The 23,843-nt window shown below is 49.7% G+C and overlaps 2 protein-coding genes across 3 annotated transcripts in view; one reads left to right on the forward strand and one right to left on the reverse strand.

The window, feature by feature from the left end:
* The window catches only part of LOC137300050 (fucolectin-1-like), a 433,112-nt gene that overhangs the window by 247,296 nt on the left and 161,973 nt on the right, over nucleotides 1–23,843 (forward strand). The gene's annotated exons all lie outside the window — the stretch shown is intronic.
* LOC137300004 (WD repeat-containing protein 97-like) overlaps nucleotides 1–23,843 on the reverse strand; it is a 129,526-nt gene that overhangs the window by 93,059 nt on the left and 12,624 nt on the right. The window contains exons 4-9 of the mRNA XM_067969081.1: nucleotides 21,142–21,266; nucleotides 14,899–14,974; nucleotides 13,183–13,338; nucleotides 10,582–10,728; nucleotides 6,899–7,090; nucleotides 848–982 (exon numbers count right to left, since the gene is read on the reverse strand). Of these exons, the coding sequence (XP_067825182.1) occupies nucleotides 848–982; nucleotides 6,899–7,090; nucleotides 10,582–10,728; nucleotides 13,183–13,338; nucleotides 14,899–14,974; nucleotides 21,142–21,266 (831 nt within the window). The remainder of the gene's footprint in view (nucleotides 1–847; nucleotides 983–6,898; nucleotides 7,091–10,581; nucleotides 10,729–13,182; nucleotides 13,339–14,898; nucleotides 14,975–21,141; nucleotides 21,267–23,843) is intronic.

Genomic DNA, 23,843 nt, shown 5'->3' on the forward strand with positions numbered 1-23,843 from the left:
GCGGTCTATACTCAGTGATATCTGTGCGGTCCATACTCAGTGATATCTGTGCGGTCTATACTCAGTGATATCTGTGCGGTCTATACTCAGTGATATCTGTGCGGTCTATACTCAGTGATATCTGTGCGGTATATACTCAGTGATCTGTGCGGTATACACACAGTGATCTGTGGGGTATATACACAATGATACCTGTGCTGTATATACACAGTGATATCTGTGCGGTACATGCACAGTGATATCTGTGCGGTACATACACAGTGATATCTGTGCGGTACATTCACAGTGATATCTGTGCGGTACATACACAGTGATATCTGTGCGGTACATTCACAGTGATATCTGTGCGGTACATACACAGTGATATCTGTGCGGTACATTCACAGTGATATCTGTGCGGTACATACACAGTGATATCTGTGCGGTACATACACAGTGATATCTGTGCGGTATATACACAGTGATATCTGTGCGGTATATACACAGTGATATCTGTGCGGTATATACACAGTGATATCTGTGCGGTATATTCACAGTGATATCTGTGCGGTATATACACAGTGATATCTGTGCGGTATATACACAGTGATATCTGTGCGGTATATTCACAGTGATATCTGTGCGGTATATACACAGTGATATCTGTGCGGTATATACACAGTGATATCTGTGCGGTATATTCACAGTGATATAAAAGAAAATACGCAGGTGAAATGTACAGGGTAAATACAAGAGAAAATTTACAGGCAGATGTTGCAGGAACTAGAGAACATACAAGCAGTAAACTGATGATATGGAGGGAGACAGCGTGTATGATAGCAACGCAGATGAAGGGCGAGAACCATACCATAGAACTCAGCACATCAATGGAGCTTTTCTCCTGCTTCTCCTCCACCACCTCTGCCTTGCGGTGTTCACTCGCCATTGCTTCTTCCAGTTTCTTCAAGAAGCCCCTGGAAGGTGTGATCTCGGTCTCTGAGGACTGAAGCAGGTCAGAGGTTAGCAATCCGAGCAAGAGGAACCGCGGGGAAATATTTTGCAACGATTCAGGTGCCTCTTGGAAGAACCCTTAGCGCCAACCCATCTTATCACACTATCACAAGATGATACAGCAAAGGACGAGGCCATTCGGCCCATCGTGCCTGTGCCGGCTCTTTGAAAGAGCTGTCCAATTAGTCCCACTCTGCTGCTCTTTCCCCATAGCCCTGCAAATTTTTTCCCTTCAAGTATTTATCTAATTCCCTGTTGAAAGTTATTATTGACTCTGCTTCCACCACCGTTTCAGGCAGTGAATTCCAGAACATTACAACTCGCTGCGTAAAAATATGTTTCCTCATCTCTCCTCTGGTTCTTTTGCCGATCACCTTAAATCTGTGTCCTCTGGTTACCGAACCTTCTGCCAGTGGAAACAGTTTCTCCTTATTTACTCTTATCAAAACCCTTCATGATTTTGAACACCTCGATCAAATCTCCCCTTAACCTTCTCTGTTCTAAGGAGAACAATCCCAGCTTCTCCAGTCTCTCCACATAACTGAAGTCCCTCATCCCTGGCACCATTCTAGTAAATCTCCTCTGCACCCTCTCGAAGGCCTTGACATCCTTCCTAAAGTGTGGTGCCCAGAATTGAATACAATACTCCAGCTGAGGCTTAACCAGTGTTTTATAAAGGTTTAGCATAAAGTCTTTGCTTTTGTATTCTATGCCTCTATTAATATAAAGCCCAGGATCCCGTATGCTTTTTAACAGCCTTCTCAACTTGTCCTGCCACCTTCAAAGATTTGTGTATGTGCACCCCCAGGTCTCTCTGTTCCTGCACCCCTTTTAAAATTGTACCATTTAGTTTATATTGCCTCTCCTCATTCTTCCTACCAAAAGGCATCACTTCACACTTCTCTGTGTTAAATTTCATCTGCCATGTGTCTGCCCATTTCACCAGTCTATGTTCTCCTGAAGTCTGTTACTATCCTCCACATTGTTTACTACATTTCTGAGTTTCATGTCATCTGCAGACTTTGAAATTATACCCTCTATACCCAAGTCCAGGTCATTAATATATATCAAAAAGTGCAGTGGTCCTAATACTGACCCCTGGGGAACACCACTGTAAACTTCCCTCCAGTCTGAAAAACAATCGTTCACCACTACTCTCTGCTTTCTGTCCCGTAGCCAATTTTGTATCCACACTGTCACTGTCCCTTTAATCCCATGGGCTTTAATTTTACTAACAAGTCTATTATGCGGCACTTTATCAAATGTCTTTTGAAAGTCCATATACACAACATCAACCGCACTGCCCTCATCAACCCTCTCCGTTACTTCATCAAAGAACTCAATCAAGTTAGTCAAACACGATTTTCCTTTAACAAATCCGTGCTGACTTTCATTTATGAGCCCAGACTTTTCCAAGTGCAATTAATTTTGTCCCAGATTATTGTCTCTAAAAGTTTCCCCACCACGGACGTTAGGCTGACTGGCCTGTAATTGCCGGGTTTATCCCTCTCCCCTTTTTTGAACAGGGGTGTAACATTTATAATCCTCCAGTCCTCTGATACTATCCCCCTATCTAAGGAGGATTGGAAGATTGTGGCCAGAGTCTCCGCAATTTCCACCCTTACTTCCCTCAGTAACCTGGGAGGCGTCCCATTCAGACCCGGTGACTTTTCTACTTTGAGTACTGCCAATCTTTTAAGTACCTCTTCTTTATCTATTTTTATCCTGTCCAGTATCGCTACTCCCTCCTCCTTTACTGCTACAATGGCAGCCTCCTCTTCTCTAGTGAAGACGGATGTGAAGTTTTCATTTAATCCTCAGCCGTGCTCTCTGCCTCCACAAGAAGATCTTTTTTGTCCCTAATCGGTCCCACCCTTCCTTTGACTGCCCTTTTACTATTTATATGTTTACAAAAGACTTTTGGATTCCCTTTTTATGTTAGCCGTTAATCTATTCTCATACTCTCTCTCTCTATGCCCCTCTTATTCCCTTTTTTAGATCTCCTCTGTACCTTCTGTATTCAGCCTGGTTCTCTCCTGTATTATGATATCTCTCAATTCCATCTCGCTCTCAGAAATAAAGAACTTGCATTTATATAGCGCCTTTCACAACCTCTGGCCGTCCCAAAGTGTTTTTCAGCCAATGACATACTTTTGAAGTGTAGTCACTGTTGTAATGATGGATACGCGGCAGCCAATTTGCGCACAGCAAGATCCCACAAACAGCAATGTTTTAGTGATGTTGGTTGAGACATAAATATTGGCCAAGACACTGGGGAGAACTCCCCTGCTCTTCTACGAAATAGTGGCTGTGCGATCTTCATAAAATCATAGACATTTACAGCACAGAAAGAGGCCATTCGGCCCATCGTGTCCGCACCGGCTGAAAATGAGCCCCCAGCCTAATCCCACTTTCCCGCACTTGGCCCGTAGCCCTGCAGGTCACGGCTCTTCAGGTGCACATCCAGGTACTTTTTAAATGAGTTGAGGGTTTCTGCCTCTCCCACCCTCTCAGGCAGTGAGTTCCAGACCCCCACCACCCTCTGGGGGGGAGAAATTTCTCCTCAACTCCCCTCGAATCCTGCCACCAATCACTTTAAATCTATGCCCCCTGGTTATTGACCCCTCCACTAAGGGAAATAGGTCCTTCCTATCCACTCTATCGAGGCCCCTCATAATTTTATACACCTCAATTAAATCTCCCCTCGGCCTCCTCTGTTCCAAAGAGAACAACCCCAGCCTATCCAATCTTTCCTCACAACTATCGTCCATGTATCTTATACGTCCACCTGAGAGGGCAGACGGGGCCTCGGTTTGACGACTCTTCCGGAAAGAGGGAGAAAAACACCTTATTGTCACTTGAACCTGTTTCAAAGGGTGCAGTCATCGAGTGGTTGTGGTACTGAACTAGTAACCCAGAAGGTCGTGAGTTCGAATCACACCGAGGCAAATTGAGAAACTGAATTCATTAAATCGGGAGATCGTGGGATGGCACTCGAAAATGACCATGAAAGCTGCTGGGCTGTCTCAAAAAACCCAACTGGGTCACTCAAGTCCTTCAGGGAAGGAATCCTCCCAACCCACCCGGTCTGGCCTACACGTGACTCCCGTCCCACACCACGGGATTGATTCGTAACGCCCTCAGGGAAACTAGGGATGGACAATAAATGCCGACCCCTCCAAGGCCAATATATCCTTCCTGAGGTGCGGTGCCCAGAACTGAACGCAGTATCTCCAGATGGGGTCTGACCAGGGCTCTGTACAACTGAAGCATCACTTCCTCCCCTTTGTATTCCAGACCCCGCGATAAAGGCCAACATCCCATTAGCCTTTTTGATTACTTTTTGTGTCTGCCTACTTATAATGATTTGTGTACACGGACACCCAAACCCCTCTGCTCCTCCACAGTTCCTAGTTTCTCACCATTTAGGAAATACTCCGATTTATCTTTCTTAGGTCCAGAGTGGATGAGCTCACACTTGCCCAATCAGTATTATTAAAATATTTTTTCTAATGCACGGTGCAGAAGCACTTGGAACAGGAGAACATTCCAACCCCTTTTAAGGGCTGATTGGTGTAAGCAACAGGAGAGGAAAACAACATCACCAGACTGAAAAAAACACCATCCCCCCTCCCTGAACAAAACCCCTCCTGCCCCGCCCCCCACAAGGACAATGTCCCTTTAAGAAAAAATTCACCAGCTGTTCTTCCTGTTTCCCCATCTCTCATGGGTGGGTAATTGGTTGGGAGGTAGGAGACAGAGAGTGGGGATCATAAGAACATAAGAAATAGGAGCAGGAGTAGGCCGTCCGACCCCTCGAGCCTGCTCCGCCATTCAACAAGATTATGGCTGATCTTCTACCTCAGCGCCATTTTCCTGCACCATCCCCACATCCCTTGATGCCTTTAATATCTAGAAATCTATCGATCTCTGTTTTGAATGTACTCAATGACTGAGCCTCCACAGCCCTCTGGGGTAGAGAATTCCAAAGATTCACCACCCTCTGAGTGAAGAAATTTCTCCTCATCTCAGTCCTAAATGGCCGACCCCTTATCCTGAGACTGTGACCCCTGGTTCGAGACTCCCCAGCCAGGGGAAACGTCCTCCCTGCATCTACCCTGTCGAGCCCTGTAAGAATTTTGTATGTTTCAATGAGATCACCTCTCATTCTTCTAAACTCCAGAGAATACAGGCCGAGTCCACTCAATCTCTCCTCATACGACAATCCCGCCATCCCAGGAATCAGTCTGGTGAACCTTCGTTGCACTCCCTCTATGGCAAGAATATCCTTTCTTAGGTAAGGAGACTAAAATCGCACACAATACTCCAGGTGCGGTCTCACCAAGGCCCTGTATAACTGCAGCAAGACATCTTTACTCCTGTACTCAAATCCTCTTGTAATAAAAGCCAACATACCATTTGCCTTCCTAACTGCTTGCTGCACCTGCATGTTTGCTTTCAGTGACTGGTGTACAAGGACACCCAGGTCCCTTTGCACATCAGCATTCCCCAATCTATCACCATTTAAATAATACTCTGCATACAACGTCACCGGATAAAGGGAACGTTCTCTGATTGGCGGGATGAGGCAAGTGGTGTTCCCCAGGGATCTGTTCAGGGGCCTCAACTTTTCACCTCGTAGACCAATGACTTAGATGAAGGATTAGAGAGTTGTGTATCTGAGTTTGCAGGTGACACTAAGTTAGGTGGGACAGTAAGTAGTGTGGAAGGGAGGAGGAAGTTACAAAGGGACATTGATAGATTAAGTGAGCAAAGCTATCGGCAGATGGAGTTCAATGTGGAGAAGTGTGAGGACATCCACTTTGGATCTGAGAAACTAGGAGCCGTGGAGGAGTGAAGGGATTTAGGGGTCCATGTACACAAATCACTAAAAGCTAGTGCACAGTTACAGAAAGTAATCAAAAAGGCTAATGGGATGTTGGCCTTTATCTCGGGGGCTGGAATACAAAGGGGAGGAAGTGATGCTTCAGATGTACAGAGCCCTGCTCAGACCCCATCTAGAGATACTGCGTTCAGTTCTGGGCACCGCACCTCAGGAAGGATATATCGGCCTTGGAGGGGGTGCAGCGCAGATTCACCAGAATGATACCGGGGCTTAGAGGGTTAAATTATGAGGTCAGGTTGCACAGACTGGGCTTGTATTCCCTCGAGTTTAGAAGATTGAGGGGTGATTTAATCGAGGCATTTAAAATGATAATGGCATTCAATAGGGTCGATAGAGAGAAACTATTTCCTCTGGTGGTGGGGGGAGTCCAGAACAAGGGGGCAGAACCTTAAAATTAGAGCCAGGCCGTTCAGGGGTGATGTCAGGAAGCACTTCTTCACACAAAGGGGAGTGGAAATCTGGAACTCTCTCCCCCCAAAAGACTGTTGAGACTGGGGGCTCAATTGAAAATTTCAAGACTGAGAGCAGTAGATTTTTGTTGGGTGAGGGTATCGAGGGATATGGAGCAAAGGCGGGAAAATGGAGTTGAGATCCAGATCAGCCCTGATCTGATTGAATGGGGGTTCAGGCTCGAGGGGCTGAATGGCCTCCTCCTGTTTCCATGTTCCCAGATCTTGCTGGCGCCCAGGTCTCGGCCCAGCTATTCAACCACAGGATGCAGCACGGTCGAGCAATGATTCCGTTCGCACACAAATGCAGGTGGGACTTTTTAAATTATTTTTTTGTTGTCTCCCCCCCTTTCCTAATTCGGGGGGTGGGGGGTAGTTGCTGAGGCCGTCTGTAGGGTCCAGCTGAGGTCAACCAAGCTGCTGAATTGCAACAGTGGGACCCCAGGTCGGGTCTGGACGGCCAAATGCTCGCCTCTACCCACCGAGTGCCCCCCCACCCACCGCCCACCACTGCGGCAGGGGGTGCGTTCTCTCTGACCTGACCAGTCGGTACCTGCGAATGCTTCGATTTAAACAATTCCTTGGACACAACCCTGGACACAACCTTGGACTCTGGCTCCGACTCCTCCAGGAGTTCCCAATGCTCCAGGGGCCAGACCAGGCGTAGCAGCACCGAATTGGGGATGAGGCCGTCCAGGGCAATGGGGATGGTGGGAGGTCCAGCTCCACTCGGTAAACCCCTGGCCTGGGGGGAAATAGATAAATCAATCAGAGGAATTAACGAATCAACCGCGCACTCACAGATCAGCGCACAGGTGAGATTTGAGCTCCGTCTAACTACGGGGCGATGCCCGCATTCCCCGGACTGATTAGGGAATTAAGACAGAAAGAGACTCACATTTCTACAGCGCCTCTTCCCACCTCAGGACGTCCCGAAGCGCTTTACAGCCAATGAAGTACTTTTTTGAAATTTAGTCACTGTTGTAATGTAGGAAACGCGGCAGCCAATTTGCGCACAGCAAGATCCCACAAACAGTAATGAGATAAATGACCAGATAATCTGTTATTAGTGATGTTGGTTGAGGGATAAATATTGGCCCCAGGACACCGGGGAGAACTCCCCCCTGCTCTTCTTCGAAATAGTGGCCGTGGGATCTTTTACATCCACTGAGAGGCAGACGGGGCCTCAGTTTAACATCTCAACCGAAAGACGGCCCCTCCGACAGTGCAGCACTCCCTCAGTACTGCCCCTCCGACAGTGCGGCGTTCCCTCAGTACTGACCCTCCGACAGTGCGGCGCTCCCTCAGTACTGACCCTCCGACAGTGCAGCGCTCCCTCAGTACTGACCCTCCAACAGTGCAGCACTCCCTCGGTACTGACCCTCCGACAGCGCGGCGCTCCCTCAGTACTGACCCTCCGACAGTGCAGCGCTCCCTCAGTACTGACCCTCCGACAGTGCAGCCCTCCCTCAGTACCGACCCTCCGACAGTGCGGCGCTCCCTCAGTACTGACCCTCCGACAGTGCGGCTCTCCCTCAGTACTGACCCTCCGACAGCGCGGCGCTCCCTCAGTACTGACCCTCCGACAGCGCGGCGCTCCCTCAGTACTGACCCTCCGACAGTGCGGCGCTCCCTCAGTACCGACCCTCCGACAGTGCAGCACTCCCTCAGTACTGACCCTCCGACAGTGCAGCGCTCCCTCAGTACTGACCCTCCGACAGTGCGGCGCTCCCTCAGTACTGACCCTCCGACAGCGCGGCGCTCCCTCAGTACTGACCCTCCGACAGTGCGGCGCTCCCTCAGTACTGACCCTCCGACAGCGCGGCGCTCCCTCAGTACTGACCCTCCGACAGTGCGGCTCTCCCTCAGTACTGACCCTCCGACAGTGCGGCGCAGCCTCGGTACTGACCCTCCGACAGTGCGGCTCTCCCTCAGTACTGACCCTCCGACAGTGCGGCTCTCCCTCAGTACTGACCCTCCGACAGCGCGGCGCTCCCTCAGTACTGACCCTCCGACAGTGCGGCTCTCCCTCAGTACTGACCCTCCGACAGTGCAGCACTCCCTCAGTACTGACCCTCCGACAGTGCGGCGCTCCCTCAGTACTGACCCTCCGACAGTGCGGCGCTCCCTCAGTACTGACCCTCCGACAGTGCGGCGCTCCCTCAGTACTGCATTGGGAGTGTCGGCCTGGATTATGTGCTGGAGTCTCTGGAGTGGGATTGAACCCACGACCCTCTGACCCAAGCTGACACAAAAAGCAGCGTGGGAAGTAATCCCACCCTGGGCAGTTTGAGAATTTGAATTCAGTTCAAAAAAAATCTGGGAATAAAAAGCCGGTGTCAGTAAAAGTGACCGTGAAGCTGTCGGATTGTCGTAAAAACCCAACTGGTTCAGTAATGTCCCTTTAGGGAAGGAAACCTGCCGTCCTTACCCGGTCTGGGCCTATATGTGACTCCAGTCCCACACCAACGTGCCTCTTATCTGGGGGCTGTGTTTGGTGTAATGGTGGGATGGGTGCAGCGCTGTGTTCAGTGTAGGCGCTCCATGCTGTGTAGTTCCTGGGTTCGCTTGCATCAACCTGTGACTGAAGTGGATGGCCCAGCACGACCTTCTCAGGGAAACGAGGGATGGGCGTTATTAGAGGTTTAGGCAAGGAAATTCCAGAGCTGGGGGCCGAGGGAGCTGAAGGCACGAGGGATGTGGGAGTGAGGGGTGCCAGAATTGGAGGAGCGCAGAGATCTCGGGGGGCTGTAGGGGCTGGAGGAGGTTACAGAGATAGGGGAGGGGGCGAGGGCCATGGAGGGATTTGAAAACAAGGATGAGAATTTTAAAATCGAGGCGTTCCCGGACCGGGAGCCAATGTAGGTCGGCGAGCGCAGGGGGTGATGGGTGAACGGGACTTGGTGCGAGTTACAATCATTAGTTTCCGAGGGACATACAGATTCCTTCGTGCTGGGTCATGAGTTCACAAACGAGAATCCCAACACGGTGAATCGACAGTCTCACCTTAACTGCCAAGAGTAAGAGGTGATGGACTGGGGTTGACAATTGTAAACAATTTTACAACACCAAGTTATAGTCCAGCAATTTTATTTTAAATTCACAAGCTTTCGGAGGCTTCCCCCTTCGTCAGGTAAATGTTAGACATTTACCTGACGAAGGGGGAAGCCTCCGAAAGCTTGTGAATTTAAAATAAAATTGCTGGACTATAACTTGGTGTTGTAAAATTGTTTACAAGAGTAAGAGGGTCAGTGGGGGAGAAATATCCACAACGGGTGGGAGAAAGTCATTTTGGCGTCACTTACACAACAACAACTTGCATTTATATAGCGCCTTTAACGTAGTAAAACGTCCCAGGGGTGATTATCAAACAAAATTTGACACCGAGCCACATAAGGAGATATTAGGACAGGTGACCAAAAGCTTGGTCAAAGAGGTAGGTTTTAAGGAGCGTCTTAAAGGAGGAGAGAGAGGGGGAGAGGAGGAGAGGGAATTCCAGAGCTTAGGGCCCAGGCAGCTGAAGGCACGGCCGCCAATGGTGGAGCGATTAAAATCGGGGATGCGCAAGTGGCCGGAATTGGCCCCCCCCCCGGGAGAGCTAAAAGAACAACTAAAGAACTTGCATTTATATAGCGCCTTTCACCAACTCGAGACATCCCAAACCGCTTTACAGCCGACGAGGTACTTTTGAAGTGTCATCACTGTCGCAATGTAGGAAACACGCAGCTAATTTGTGCACAGCAAGATCCCACAATCAACAATGTGATAATGACCGGGTAATCTGTTTTTTATCGATGTTGGTGGAGGGATAAATACTGGCCCAGGACACCGGGGAGAACTCCCCCTGCTCTTCTTCAAAATAGCAGGCCGTGGGATCTTTTGCGACCACCCGAGAGGGCAGACAGGGTTTAATATCTCATCCGAAAGGCGGCGCGCTCTGAGAGCGCGGCGCTCCCTCAGTATTGGAGGGCGGGCCTGGATTATGGGGCTCGAGTCGCTGGAGTGGGTACTCGAACACCGTGACCTTCTAAACTCAGAGACAAGAATGGCGCCGACTGAGCCTCGGCCGGCAAAGTGAGGGGGGGGGGGGGCGGGGGTAGACCTGCCCATAGGATCGTTTCCCCATTCAACCCTGACCCCGATCTCGGGCGGGGGGGGGGCGAAATGCTAAAACCCAAACGTGAAACACTACGAGCAGGTGATGGGCGCGCGCCGCTCACTGATGCCACCACTTACGATCTTCTCCATGTCGTTGACATCGTCCCAGGGTTTGGGCAGATCCAGCCGGGGAAAGAATCCTCTGCTCACGTTTATACACGCGTACGGTGACTCGGCACGACGCAGAGGCTTCTCATCGGGTTCGAAAATCTCCTGCTCGGGAATCTTGCAAAAATATCACAGGTGAAGGGGGTAAGAGAGGGGGCTTCCGACTGCAAAGGTGAGAGAACCCCAATACTGGCTCTGGCCCTCGGCCGCCAGCAATTCGGGTCGAGCGGCTCGAGCCTGGGACAGAGAGAGTAAGCTTCCCCCTCTCCCCTCACTCCACCCCACCCCATTACGCCCCACCCCACCACCAGAAATCGAAGCCACTGTCTCCACAACAAGGGGGGGGGAGAGGGACGGGGGGGGAGGGGTTAAAGAGTGAACCCGACCCCGACAGCTCATGCACGCGCCTGTCGCCATTTCCGCGGCGATGGATATCGGGGTGTCTGTGGGGGGACAGGGCGCTTAGTGACACGTTTAAACCCGGCTCCGACGGTGCAATTGGGGGGGGGCCCGATTTAATATTCACCGTTGCTGCTGCCGGGTTTCCCAGGGCTCGGGAAACTCATCCAGTGAAAGGGAGGCGGGAGCGTCCGGGTCTACGAGGCGAGTGCCTGTTTCACCAATCCCTGTGGGCCAGGAGGAGCTGGAGCACCCCCCCCCCCCGCCCCAGGTCCTCAAGGAACCCTTCGGTCTTCCCCCCTCCCAATTACCGATCTCCCCCCCCCCACCCGATTACCGATCTCCCCCCCCCCCCCGATTACTGATCTCCCCCCCCCCCCGATTACTGATCTCCCCCCCCCCCCCGATTTCCGATCTCCCCCCCCCCCCCGATTACCGATCTCCCCCCCCCCCGATTACCGATCTCCCCCCCCCCCGATTACTGATCTCCCCCCCCCCCGATTACTGATCTCCCCCCCCCCCGATTACTGATCTCCCCCCCCCCCCGATTACTGATCTCCCCCCCCCCCCGATTACTGATCTCCCCCCCCCCCCCGATTACTGATCTCCCCCCCCCCCCGATTACCGATCTCCCCCCCCCCCCGATTACTGATCTCCCCCCCCCCGATTACTGATCCCCCCCCCCCCGATTACCGATCTCCCCCCCCCCGATTACCGATCTCCCCCCCCCCGATTACCGATCTCCCCCCCCCCGATTTCCGATCTCCCCCCCGATTACCGATCTCCCCCACCCCAATTTCCGATCTCCCCCCCCTCGATTACCGATCTCCCCCCCAATTACCGATCTCCCCCCCCCCGATTACCGATCTCCCCCGATTATCGATCTCCCCCTCCCCGATTACCGATCTCCCCCCCCCCCGATTACCGATCTCCCCCCCCCCGATTACCGATCTCCCCCCCAATTACCGATCTCCCCCCCCCCCCGATTACCGATCTCCCCCCCAATTATCGATCTCCCCCCCTCCCGATTACCGATCTCCCCCCCCCCCCGATTACCGATCTCCCCCCCCCCGATTACCGATCTCCCCCCCCCCCCCCGATTACCGATCTCCCCCCCCCCCCGATTACCGATCTCCCCCCCCCCCCCGATTACCGATCTCCCCCCCCCCGATTACCGATCTCCCCCCCCCCCCGATTACCGATCTCCCCCCCCCGATTACCGATCTCCCCCCCCCCCCGATTACCGATCTCCCCCCCCGATTACCGATCTCCCTCCTCCTAATTACCGGGGACTGTCCCCAAGGGGGAGAGGGACAGACAGAAACAGACAGACGGAGAGAGAAAAAAAGACAGAGATGGGTGAGAGAGCGAGACAGAGTGGGAGAGACAAAAGGGAGATTGAGAGGAGGAGAGAAACAGAGAAAGAAAGGGAGAGGTAGTGAGAGATCGAGAAACAGGGAGAGAGATAGAGAGAGTCAAACACAGATACAACACAGACACAAAAACAGAAACAGATACAGACACAACACAGACACAGGCACAGACACAGGTACAGGTACAGGCACAGACACAGACACAGCATAGACACAGACACAGGGATAGACACAAGCACAGACACAGGCACAGACACGGGTACAGCACAAACACAGACACAGCACAGTCACAGGCACAGATATGGAACAGACACAGGCACAGCACATTCACAGACATGACACATCACAGACACAAACACAGACACAGACACAGAAACAGGCACAGCACAGGCACAGGCACAGATACAAACACAGTCACAAACACAGACACAGATACAGACACAGACACAGATACAAACACAGACACAGACACAGAAACAGGCACAGCACAGGCACAGGCACAGATACAAACACAGTCACAAACACAGACACAGATACAGACACAGACACAGACACAGAAACAGGCACAGCACAGGCACAGGCACAGATACAAACACAGTCACAAACACAGACACAGATACAGACACAGACACAGTCACAAACACAGACACAGATACAGATACAGACACAGACACAGACACAGGCACACACAGAGTACAGTCCCAACCCTTGGTGCAGCCCATTTGTATTGCCAGACTGTGCCGCCCCTGTCATGGTGGGGAGTGGGCGGGTGGTCAGTGTGTTGTGGCCTGGGACTGACCTCGATCCTGGGAGTCTCGACGTAGAACAGCTGCATGTATTTCCTGAAGCCTTCCTGCAGGACCTCCTTTGACCGCGGCGCCTTCTTCTTGCATTTGAGTTCCCCTCGCTGGATGAGAAGGATTTCCGCCTCTCTCGCTGCCAACAAGGCATAGGCCTGGGTTGGTGGGGTGGGCGGGGGGGTGGTGGAGAGGTCAGGGGTTATCAGACAGCACTAACAGCAGTAAAAAGGGTAACAGGTGCACGGGAACGCCATCACCTCCTCCAAAACACACACCATCCCGACTCGGAAATATATCGCCGTTCCTTCATCGTCGCTGGGTCAAAATCCTGGAACTCCCTTCCTAACAGCACTGTGGGAGAACCTTCACCACACGGACTGCAGCGGTTCAAGAAGGCGGCTCACCACCACCTTCTCAAGGGCAATTAGGGATGGGCAATAAATGCCGGCCTCGCCAGCGACGCCCACATCCCGAGAATGATTTAAAAAGCACCATTAGTCCAGTCGCCCTGAGAAGGTGGCAGTGGGCCATCTCCATAAACCACTGGTCGCAGTTTGATAAACTGAGTGATTTGCTGGGTCACTTCAGAGGGCGGTTAAGAGTCAACCACGTTGCTGTGGGGACTGGAGTCACATATAGGCCCAGACCGGGTAAGGACGGCAGGTTTCCTTCCCTAAAGGGACATCAGTGAACCAGATGGGTTTTTACGACAATCCGACAGCTCCATGGTCACTTTTACTGAGACCGGCTTTTTATTCCCAGATTTTGTTTTGAAACTGAATTCAAATTCTCAAATGGTTGGGATTTGAACTCCCGTTCTCTGGAATAACGGGTCCAGTAATACAACCATCACATCGCTGTACCCCATAAATCTGGCCCACCAGACGGAACAGTCCCTGATCTCCCATTCTCGGTCCATCATTCTCCGGTGTTGCTGGCCTCATGCTAATGCTGCACATGAGGTTCTAACACGACCAGAAGAGAGCAGACAACCTGTATCCTGTGGGCGCTGTGATGGGATGGAGAGAGTCCGCTCGCAGGGGCTCCTCTCACAGCTCGACAGGATGTCAAGGCCTTGGAGAGGGGTGCAGAGGAGATTTACTGGAATGGTGCCGGGGATGAGGGACTTCAGTTATGTGGAGAGACTGGAGAAGCTGGGATTGTTCTCCTTGGAACAGAGAAGGTTAAGGGGAGATTTGATCGCGGTGTTCAACATCATGAAGGGTTTTGATAGAGTAAATAAGGAGAAACTGTTTCCAGTGACGGATAGTCGGTAACCAGAGGGCACGGATTTAAGGTGATCGGCAAAAGAGCCAGAGGTGACATGAGGAAATATTTTTTTTATGCAGCGAGTTGTCCTGATCTGGAATTCACTGCCTGAAAGGGCGGTGGAAGCAGATTCAATAATAACTTTCAAAAGCAAATTGGATAAATACTTGAAGGGAAAAAATTTACGGGGCTATGGGGAAAGAGCAGGGGGGTGGGACTAATTGGACAGCTCTTTCAAAGAGTCGGCAGAGGAACGATGGGCCGAATGGCCTCCTTCTGTTCGGTATCATTCTATGATTCTATGAATAGCCTGAACTAGATTGAAACGGAGGCCCCCCCCTCGAGGTTATAGGCCCCTTCAAGTGGATCGTAAATCAAAAAAAACAATGCTTTAACATTCAGAACCACTGCCTCATGTGGAAAAGTCAGACATTTCCTGGAATTACCTCCTTCACTTGTTCCTGGTGTGTCCTGGACTCTTCATCCTGCTCATCCAGCCCGATCTGGGAATGTTCCTCTGGCCTAAAGATTGGGAACAGGGAAATAAAATTAAAATCCCGCACGAGCGTAACGAGCGGAGTGAAGATTCCGGCAGACGACCAAAGGACGACATCGTTTCGTTTATTTTCCCTGTTTGTGTCATCCCAGCGTAAAACCCAGTTTTCTGTTTGAGGGCCCCTCTGTTCTAAGCACTCCCTCCACGTCAGCCATGGCCCAGTGGGTAACACTCTCGCCTCTGAGTCAGAAGGTTGTGGGTTTGGGTCCTCACTCCAGAGACTTGAGCCCATAATCCAGGCTGACACCCTAGTTCCAGTAACGAGGGAGTGAGGTGCTGTTTTTCAGATGAGGCATTAAACAAAGGCCCTGTCAGCCCTCTCAGGTGGACGTAAAAGATCCCAGGGCACTGTTTTGAAGAAGAGCAGGGGGGAGTTCTGCCCCGTGTCCTGGGGGGTCAATATTTATCCCTCAACCAACATCACTAAAACAGATTATCTGGTCATTATCACATTGCTGTTCGTGGGAGCACAAATTGGCCAACGTGTTTCCCACATTACAACAGTGGCTACACTTCAAAAGTACTTCACTGGCTGTAAAGCGCTTTGGGACGTCCTGAGGTTATGAAGGGCACTGCAGAAATGCAAGTCTTTCCTTTTTTTTCTTTATGTTAGTAGGATCGGTCAAACCAATAATAAAAATCTATCTACATATCATTAACACTCTTGTGTATGGCATGCTCCACACAAGAGTTTTAATGATCTTCCACAAACTTTACTTCCTGTTGTCACAAATTTTGGTCCTGTTTCTCTGTTAACATTTGCCATTGTAAAGTCAACATCTCCCGTTCAATTTTTGCTATGTCAACTGTCACGGAGCAGTGCAGGCGCTGGCCACTTGGTGGCAGTGTGGAGTGGGTTTCTGAAGTCTCACTCCCAACTTGGCCGCCATCTTGTATATTCATCACCTGACCCCACGCGGGGACTTCACTGTTAACGTATTTCTTGCCTGTAGCTGCACTTCCAGTAAGTGTGACATTTATTTCCTGTAACATTATCCCCGTCACACTTTTACCTGATAACACCCCTAATGTTACCAACAGAATATCCTCTGACTCACCACAAGAAACTCCACAAGAGATTTGCTAGTATAATTTTTTTTAAAATAAAACTCCCTTCCCAGAGTCAGTAGATCCCTGAGCATATTATATCTCTGTGAATGGTAACAGTGAGTAGATCCCTGAGTGTATTATATCTCTGTGAATGGTAATGGTGAGTAGATCCCTGAATGTATTATATCTCTGTGAATGGTAAGTGAGTAGATCCCTGAATGCATTATATTGCTATGAATAGTAACAGTGAATAGATCCCTGATTGCATTATATCTCTGTGATTGGTACCAGAGTAGATCCCTGGGTGTATTATATCTCTATGAATGGTAACACTGTGAGTAGATCCCTGAATGTATTATGTCTCTATGAATGGTTCAGTGAGTAGATCCCTGAGTGAACCAGATCTCTGTGAATGGTAACAGTGACTGGTTCCCTGAGTGCACTAGATCTCTATGATTGGTAACAGTCAGTAGATCCCTGAGTGAATTATGTCTCTATGAATGGTTCAGTGAGTAGATCCCTGAGTGAACCAGATCTCTGTGAATGGTAACAGTGACTGGTTCCCTGAGTGCACTAGATCTCTATGAATGATAACAGTGACTGGTTCCCTGAGTGCACTAGATCTCTATGAATGATAACAGTGACTGGTTCCCTGAGTGCACTAGATCTCTATGATTGGTAACAGTGAGTAGATCCCTGAGTGAATTATGTCTCTATGAATGGTGACAATGAGTAGATCCCTGAGTGTATTATGTCTCTATTAATGGTAACAGTGAGTGGATCCCTGCCTGTATTATTTCTCTATGAATGGTAACAGTGAGTAGATCCCTGTGAATAGTGTAGATTCCTGTGTTGGGGGTTCAGTGCCCAGGAGCTGGTCAGTGTGGGTTCCAGGTTGAACCCCCTCCTCTGAGACCACCTTTCCTATCTAAGGATCCAGGTGCCACATGTGTAAAGAGCACTGCCTATCTCCAGGTCAGTCCAACACCTCTCCGCACCTTGCATGCACCTCAGTAATTCACCTTACCTGGGGCTGATCCACACTGAAGCTTATTGAGATAAAGAGAGCAGTGTTAGTCTCCTACTCAGGATTTACACCACCAGCTGTTGACTTCAGTTCATCCAAAACTCTGCTGCCCGTATCCTAACTCGCATCAAGTCCCGTTCACCCATCACCCCTGTGCTCGCTGACCTTCATTGGCTCCCGGTCCGGCAATGCCTTGATTTTAAAATTCTCACACTCATGTTCAAATCTCTCCATGGCCTCGCCCCCTCCCTATCTCTGTAACCTCCTCCAGCCCTACAACCCCCCGAGATCTCTGCGCTCCTCCAATTCTTGCCTCTTGCGCATTCCCGATTTTAATCGCTCCACCATTGGCGGCCGTGCCTTCAGCTGCCTGGACCCTAAGCTTTGGAATTCCATCCCTAAACCTCTCCGCCTCTCTCTCTTCCTTTAAGAAGCTCCTTAAACCCTACCTCTTTGACCAAGCTTTTGGTCACCTGTCCTAATATCTCCTTATGTGGCTCGGTGTCAAATTTTGTCTGATAATCACTCCTGTGAAGCGCCTTGGGAACATAGGAACAGGAGGAGGCCATTCAGCCCCTCGAGCCTGTTCCGCCATTCAACGAGATCATGGCTGACCTGTGACCTGACTCCATATACCTGCCGTAGCCCCATATCCCTTAGTACCTTTAGTTAAAAATCTATCAATCTCAAATTTAAAATTAACAATTGAGCTAGCATCAACTGCCGTTTGCGGAAGAATCACAGAATCATTGAATCGTTACAGCACAGAAGGCGGCCATTCAGCCCATCGAGCCCAGTGCCAGCTCTTTGTAAGAGGAATCCAGCTAGTCCCATTCCCCTGCTCTTTCCCCGTAGCCCTGCAAATTCTTTCCCTTCAAATATTTATCCAATTCCTTTTTGAAAGTTATTATTGAATCAACCCTTTCAGGCAGCGCATTCCAGATCAAAACTACTCGCTCCGTAAAAAAGTTTTTCCTCACGTCACCTTTGGTTCTTTTGCCAAGAGTTCCAATTTTCTACCACCCTTTGCAGGAGTGTTTCCTAACTTCACCCCTGAAAGTCTTGGCTCTAATTTTTAGGCTATGTCCCCTAGTCCTAGATTCCCCAACCAGTGGAAATCGTTTCTGTCTATCTACCCTATCAGATCCCCTTAATATCTTGAAAACTTCAATCAAATCACCCCTTAATCTTCTAAATTCCAGGGACTACAACCCCAGTTTGTGTAATCTCACCTCATAATTTAACCCTTGGAGTCCAGGTATCATTCTAGTAAATCTACGCTGCACTCCCTCCAACGCCAATATGTCCTTCCTAAGGTGCGGTGCCCAGAAGTGAACACAGTACTCCAGGTGTGGTCTAACCAGGGCTTTGTATGGCTGTAGCAAAACTTCTACCCCCTTGTATCCTAGTCCTCTAGATATAAAGGCCAGCATTCCATTAGCCTTTTTGATTCTTTTCTGTACCTGTCCATGATATTTTAATGATCTATGTACACGGACCCCTAAGCCTCTTTGGACCGTCACTGTTTTGAGCTTTCCACCATTTAGAAAGTACTCTGTTCTATCCTATGTAGGTCCAAAGTGGATGACCTCACACTTGCCTACACTGAAATCCATTTGCCACAGTTTTGCCCATTCACTTAATCTATTAATATCTCTCTGTAATTTTATGCTTCCGTCTACACTGCTTGCAATGCTGCCTATCTTTGTATCATCGGCAAACTTGGATATGTGGCTCTCTATCCCGTCATCTAAGTCGTTAATAAATACAGTGAATAGTTGAACACTGATCCCTGTGGGACACCACTGGTCACATCCTGCCAATTTGAGTACCTGCCCATTATCCCTACTCCCTGTCTCCTGCCGCTCAGCCAATTTCCTAATCAGATCAATAATTTACCATCAATTCCATGAGCTTGAACTTTAGCTAACAGTCTCTTATGAGGGACTTTATTGAATGCCTTCTGGAAGTCCATATAAACAACATCCATTGACATTCCCCTATCCACTACTTCAGTCACCTCTTCAAAAACTTCAATCAGGTTCGTCAGGCATGGCCTACCCTTTACAAATCCATACTGGCTCTCTCTGATCAGCTGAAAATTTTCAGTCACTCTATCCTTAATTATAGACTCTAGTAATTTCCCAACAACAGATGTTAGGCTTACTGGCCATGGGACGTTTTACTACGTTAAAGGCGCTATGTAAATGCAATTTGTTGTTATTACATAGAATTACACAGAATGTACATCACAGAAACAGGCCATTCGGCCCAACAGGTCCAGGCTGGTGTTTATGCTCCACACGAGCCTCCTCCCTCCCTACTCCATCTCACCCTATCAGCATATCCTTCTATTCCTTTCTCCCTCGTGTGTTTATCGAGCTTCTCCTTAAATGTATCGACACTATTCACCTTAACTACTCCTTGTGGGAGCGAGTTCCACATTCTCACCACTCTCTGGGTAAAGAAGTTTCTCCTGAATTCCCTATTGGATTTATTAGTGACTATCTTATATTTATGGCCTCTAGTTCTGGTCTCTCCGACAAGTGAAAACATCTTCTCTACGTCTACCCTATCGAACCCTTTCATAATCTTAAAGCCCTCGATCAGGTCACAACTCAGTCTTCTCTTTTCTAGAGAAAAGAGCCCCAGTCTGCTCAATCTTTCCTGATAGGTATAACTTATTGGGTACAGTAGCATAGTAGTTACGTTACTGGACTAGTAATCCGAGAGTCATGAGTTCATAATCCCACCAAAGCAGTAGGGGAATTTAAATTCAATTAATTAAATAAAAATCTGGAATTTAAAAAAAAACTAGTATCAGTAATGGTGGCCATGAAACTACCAGATTGTTGTAAAAACCCATCTGGTTCACTAATGTCCTTTAGGGAAGGAAACCTGCCGTCCTTACCCAATCTGGCCTATATGTGACTCCAGACCCACAGCAATGTGGTTGATTCTTAATCACCTTCTGAAATGGCCTAGCAAGCCACTCAGTTACACAATCTCACTACAAAACGTCATAATAAGAATAAAACCGGACGGACCACCTGTCATCGGAACCGTCACCACACGGACTGCAGCGGTTCAAGATGGCGGCTCACCACCACCTTCTCAAGGGCAATTAGGGATGGGCAATAAATGCCGGCCTCGCCAGCGACACCCACATCCCAAGAACGAATAAAAAAAAACCCTCTCAGTTCCGGTATCATCCTTATGAATCTTTTTTGCACCTTCTCCAGTGCCTCTATATCCTTTTCATAATATGGAGACCAGAACTGTTCACAATACTCCAAGTGTGGTCCAACCAAGGTTCCATACAAGTTTAACATAACTTGCCTGCTTTTCAATTCTATCCCTCCAGAAATGAACCCCAGTGATTGGTTTGCTTTTATTATGGCCTTATTAACCTGTTGTAGGTAGATCAATGTCAAAGGAGTCATACCTAGCACAAAGGAAGATGGTAGTGGTTGTTGGAGGCCAATCATCTCAGCCCCAGGACATTGCTGCAGGAGTTCCTCAGGGCAGTGTCCTAGGCCCAACCATCTCCAGCTGCTTCATCAATGACCTTCCCTCCATCATAAGGTCAGAAATGGGAATGTACGCTGATGATTGCACAGTGTTCGGTTCCATTCGCAACACCTCAGATAATGAAGCAGTCCGAGCCTGCATGCAGCAAGACCTGGACAACATCCAGGCTTGGGCTGATAAGTCGCAAGTAACATTCGCACCAGATAAGTGCCAGGCAATGACCATCTCCAACAAGAGAGAGTCCAACCACCTCCCGTTGACATTCAACGGCATTACCATCGCCGAATCCCCCACCATCAACATCCTGGGGGTCACCATTGACCCGAAACTTAACTGGACCAGCCACATAAATACTGTGCCTATAAGAGCAGGTCAGAGGCTGGGTATTCTGCGGCGGGGATTGGAACTCATGTTGTCTGGATTATTACTCCGGTAACATAACTACTGCACAACCGAACCCACCTGCACTGAGTCAGTGCCTCTGTATTATTCCCTCACCCATGGTTATTGCCTTCCTCTTCCTACCTGTGCTTGGATGAATGAGGTTGTCTCAAACGATGGCGGTCGTCAACTGACAGTGAATGTAGAACAGTCCTGGGAATGGGAACAGGATCATCAGGCACTGGGTCAGTGTGATCCCTACATGCTAACTAACCAGAGAGTAAAGAATGATTAGCAGCGTGATTATTGTGTACATAGCAGACAGCTCTATTGCGTACAAGGCACACGGAGTGTTTGATGGGACAGTGTAGAGGGAGCTTTACTCTGTATCTAACCCTGTACCTGCCCTGGGAGTGTTTGATGGGACAGTGTCGAGGGAGCTTTACTCTGTATCTAACCCTGTACCTGCCCTGGGAGTGTTTGATGGGACAGTGTAGAGGGAGCTTTACTCTGTATCTAACCCTGTACCTGCCCTGGGAGTGTTTGATGGGACAGTGTAGAGGGAGCTTTACTCTGTATCTAACCCATGCTGTACCTGCCCTGGGAGTGTTTGATGGGACAGTGTAGAGGGAGCTTTACTCTGTATCTAACCCGTGCTGTACCTGCCCCGGGAGTGTTTGATGGGACAGTGTAGAGGGAGCTTTACTCTGTATCTAACCCGTGCTGTACCTGCCCTTGGAGTGCTTGATGGGACAGTGTAGAGGGAGCTTTACTCTGTATCTAACCCGTGCTGTACCTGCCCTGGGAGTGTTTGATGGGACAACGTAGAGGGAGATTTACTCTGCATCTAACCCGTGCTGTACCTGCCCTGGGAGTGTTTGATGGGACAGTGTAGAGGGAGCTTTACTCTGTATCTAACCCGTGCTGTACCTGCCCTGGGAGTGTTTGATGGGACAGTGTAGAGGGAGCTTTACTCTGAATCTTTTTTTTCATTCGTTCATGGGATGTGGGCGTCGCTGGCGAGGCCAGCATTTATTGCCCATCCCTAATTGCCCTTGAGAAGGTGGTGGTGAGCCGCCTTCTTGAACCGCTGCAGTCCGTGTGGTGAAGGTTCGCCCACAGTGCTGTTAAGAAGGGAGTTCAGGGATTTTGACCCAGCGACGATGAAGGAACGGAGATATATTTCCAAGTCGGGATGGTGTGTGACTTGGAGGGGAACGTGCAGGTGGTGTTGTTCCCATGTGCCTGCTGCCCTTGTCCTTCTAGGTGGTAGAGGTCGCGGGTTTGGGAAGTGCTGTCGAAGAAGCCTTGGCGAGTTGCTGCAGTGCATCTTGTGGATGGTACACACTGCAGCCACAGTGCGCCGGTGGTGAAGGGAGTGAATGTTTAGGGTGGTGGATGGGGTGCCAATCAAACGGGCTGCTTTGTCCTGGATGGTGTTGAGCTTCTTGAGTGTTTTTGGAGCTGCACTCATCCAGGCAAGTGGAGAGTATTCCATCACACTCCTGACTTCTGCCTTGTAGATGGTGGAAAGGCTTTGGGGAGTCAGGAGGTGAGTCACTTGCCGCAGAATACCCAGCCTCTGACCTGCTCTTGCAGCCACAGTATTTATGTGGTTGATCCAGTTAAGTTTCTAGTCAATGGTGACCCCCAGGATGTTGATAGTGGGGGATTCGGCGATGGTAATGCTATTGAATGTCAAGGGGAGGTGGTTAGACACTCTCTTGTCTGGCACGAATGTTACTTGCCACTTATCAGCCCAAGCCTGGATGTTGTCCAGGTCTTGCTGCATGCGGGCACGGACTGCTTCATTATTTGAGGGGTTGCGAATGGAACTGAACACTGCAATCATCAGCGAACATCCCCATTTCTGACCTTATGATGGAGGGAAGGTCATTGATGAAGCAGCTGAAGATGGTTGGGTCCAGGACACTGCCCGAGGAACTCCTGCAGCAATGTCCTGGGGCTGAGATGATTGGCCTCCAACAAACACTACCATCTTCCTTTGTGCTAGGTATGACTCCAGCCACTGGAGAGTTTTCCCCTGATTCCCATTGACTTCAATTTTACCAGGGCTCCTTGGTGCCACACTTGGTCAAATGCTGCCTTGATGTCAAGGGCAGTCATTCTCACCTCACCTCTGGAATTCAGCTCTTTTGTCCATGTTTGGACCAAGGCTGTAATGAGGTCTGGAGCCGAGTGGTCCTGGTGGAACCCAAACTGAACATCGGTGAGCAGGTTATTGGTGAGTAAGTGCCGCTTGATAGCACTGTCGACGACACCTTCCATCACTTTGCTGATGATTGAGAGTAGACTGATGGGGCGGTAATTGGCCGGATTGAATTTGTCCTGCTTTTTGTGGACAGGACATACCTGGGCAATTTTCCACATTGTCGGGTAGATGCCAGTGTTGTAGCTGTACTGGAACAGCTTGGCTAGAGGCGCGGCTAGTTCTGGAGCACAAGTCTTCAGCACTACAGCCGGGATGTTGTCGGGGCCCATAGCCTTTGCTGTATCCAGTGCACTCAGCTGTTTCTTGATATCACGTGGAGTGAATCGAATTGGCTGAAGACTGGCTTCTGTGATGGTATCTAACCCGTACTGTACCTGCCCTGGGAGTGTTTGATGGGACAGTGTAGAGGGAGCTTTACTCTGTATCTTACCCGTGCTGTACCTAACCCGTGCTGTACCTGCCCTGGGGGTGTTTGATGGGACAGTGTAGAGGGAGCTTTACTCTGTATCTAACCCGTGCTGTACCTGCCCTGGGAGTGTTTGATGGGACAGTGTAGAGGGAGCTTTATTCTGTATCTAACCCGTGCTGTACCTGCCCTGGGAGTGTTTGATGG

The sequence above is a fragment of the Heptranchias perlo genome, chromosome 2, assembly GCF_035084215.1.
Source record: "Heptranchias perlo isolate sHepPer1 chromosome 2, sHepPer1.hap1, whole genome shotgun sequence".
Taxonomy (NCBI): Eukaryota; Metazoa; Chordata; class Chondrichthyes; order Hexanchiformes; family Hexanchidae; genus Heptranchias; species Heptranchias perlo.